Genomic DNA, 1,998 nt, shown 5'->3' on the forward strand with positions numbered 1-1,998 from the left:
TTACATCCTCAGCATATGTGAAATTTGTACACCAACTACACAGTTAGGGCTGCCCCTTTTGGGTTTCAGTTCCGTTGATGTCTGTGTCATCCTACACAGAGCCACAATTTTTATTATCATAGTATATAATATTAATATCTAATTGGCTAATTCCCTTCCATTTATCTAAGAAATATTTATTCATATTTTTCTTGGATTTTTTTTTTAGTTTATTTTTGAGGTTAAGGAGATTTGACCTTTAAAATAATTTTTGCAGATTCCAAAATAAACATTGAGGTTTTATTTGGAATTACATTACCATTGACCTTTAACTCTCCTACAGTTTTACATAAAATTATGTATTAAATTTCTTTCAAACAGAATTTTCTCTTAAAGGTTTTATTACTTCTAAGCTGTGACTATATCATCTTTATGGGGTGTATATGTGTTTTCCCCAAACTCATCATTTATTCTAACTCAGACATTATAAATATAAATTTATAGGAGGAGACTGCCCGTCTGGGTCCTATAGAATAGCTGGTGGATCCAAACTGCTGACATTTTGATAACCAGCCCGATACATTATGCCCCATACCACTATGGCCCCTTTTGAAAGAAAGCCCTAGTGATCTACGTATTTTCCCATGTTTTTTAACAAGCCATTGAAAATTCCATGGAACATCACTTCTACTTTGACACTTACAGGGATCCATGTGAGTCAGAAGTGACTCTGATAACTCTTCTTGTTCTGTTACTTTTATGGGTTTTTTTAACTTTTTTTCCTATTTGTCCCTGTTCCTATCCGCCAGGGAGCTCGGGTGGCACATTCTGTAGGGAGTTGCATGGTTAACCCAAAAGCTAAGCCTTTGGTACTTCGAATCCATAGGCGGCTCTGTAGGAAAAAGATGGGCAGTTTCCTGTGTGATTTGCATCCTCAGAAAACTGCTGGGGGCTCACCCATGAGTTAATTCCAACTCTACAGCAATGATCTGATAACTAAATACTTTTTTTCATATTAGTATTTTTCCCTTGACATTTATTAAGTGTAAATGTTAACATCATGGCCATCAGGAATGGTATATCAGTGTTACTTCCCACAAATAAAGTAATAAAAGTGAATTTTAAAATAAAAATACTCTTAAAACTCAATACATGTACAAAACTAATTTGACAGGAGATTTTGTTCTTAATTCTATGTCCCCACCTTCCCTTTGCATATGTAATATACTTAGTTTTTTGCGTGTAAACATGTATTTTGCTGAGATCTGCTTTATGTCCCATATTGGTAGGGTTTGCTTTTTTCCAAGGACCTGAATAAAGAGCTGTCCTGTGTACACTGAGCCAGAGGGAGTTTCAGAACATTTAAGACACTTTAACAATAACCATAATTTCTACTTCAAGCCCTCTTCCCCTAGTCAAGCAAGCAAACTAATAAGAAAATGAATGTTACTTCATTAGTTGGAAAATATGCCACTGCTGGTGAACCAGCTTGGTTCCAGGACTGCCTGGGTGGGAGATATTCTTGTTAGTTATAATAGAAGTTTTCACTATTGTATTGGGAAAAGGGTGTAGCTTTGATACTGTTGTACTTTTTGTGGTTTTCAGACCTTGCCACCATGGAAGAAAGGGTACAAAGGCGATATTATGAAAGGCTGACGGAATTTGTGGCGGATATGACCAAAATTTTTGATAACTGCCGTTACTACAATCCTAGCGACTCCCCTTTCTACCAGTGTGCAGAAGTTCTTGAATCATTCTTTGTGCAGAAATTAAAAGGCTTCAAGGCCAGCAGGTGAGCACATGTGTTCTGAATCCATTTAGCTGCTCAGATGGATTCTGCTGTCCTGTCCTGTGCAGGTGAAGGTGAGATTCGATCTTAAGTTCCAGAAATTACTGGATCTATCGTTTATTTAATTGCGATCTTTTTTTAAATCAGAAACCATTTATCGAATGTTGGCAGAATGCAGTATTATCTTGAATGTCACAGGGCACACACGCCAGTGGTGTGCTCTCATTCTT

The 1,998-nt window shown here is 36.8% G+C and overlaps 1 protein-coding gene across 1 annotated transcript in view; it reads left to right on the forward strand.

Moving 5' to 3' along the window:
• Positions 1–1,775, forward strand: part of BPTF (bromodomain PHD finger transcription factor) — a 151,586-nt gene extending 149,811 nt beyond the window's left edge. The window contains exon 28 of the mRNA XM_006886274.1: positions 1,585–1,775. Within this exon, the coding sequence (XP_006886336.1) occupies positions 1,585–1,775 (191 nt within the window). The remainder of the gene's footprint in view (positions 1–1,584) is intronic.
• Positions 1,776–1,998: the final 223 nt, after the last annotated feature.

Source organism: Elephantulus edwardii, unplaced genomic scaffold (assembly GCF_000299155.1).
Source record: "Elephantulus edwardii isolate Elephantulus edwardi_28Jun2011 unplaced genomic scaffold, EleEdw1.0 scaffold00048, whole genome shotgun sequence".
NCBI classification, from domain to species: Eukaryota; Metazoa; Chordata; class Mammalia; order Macroscelidea; family Macroscelididae; genus Elephantulus; species Elephantulus edwardii.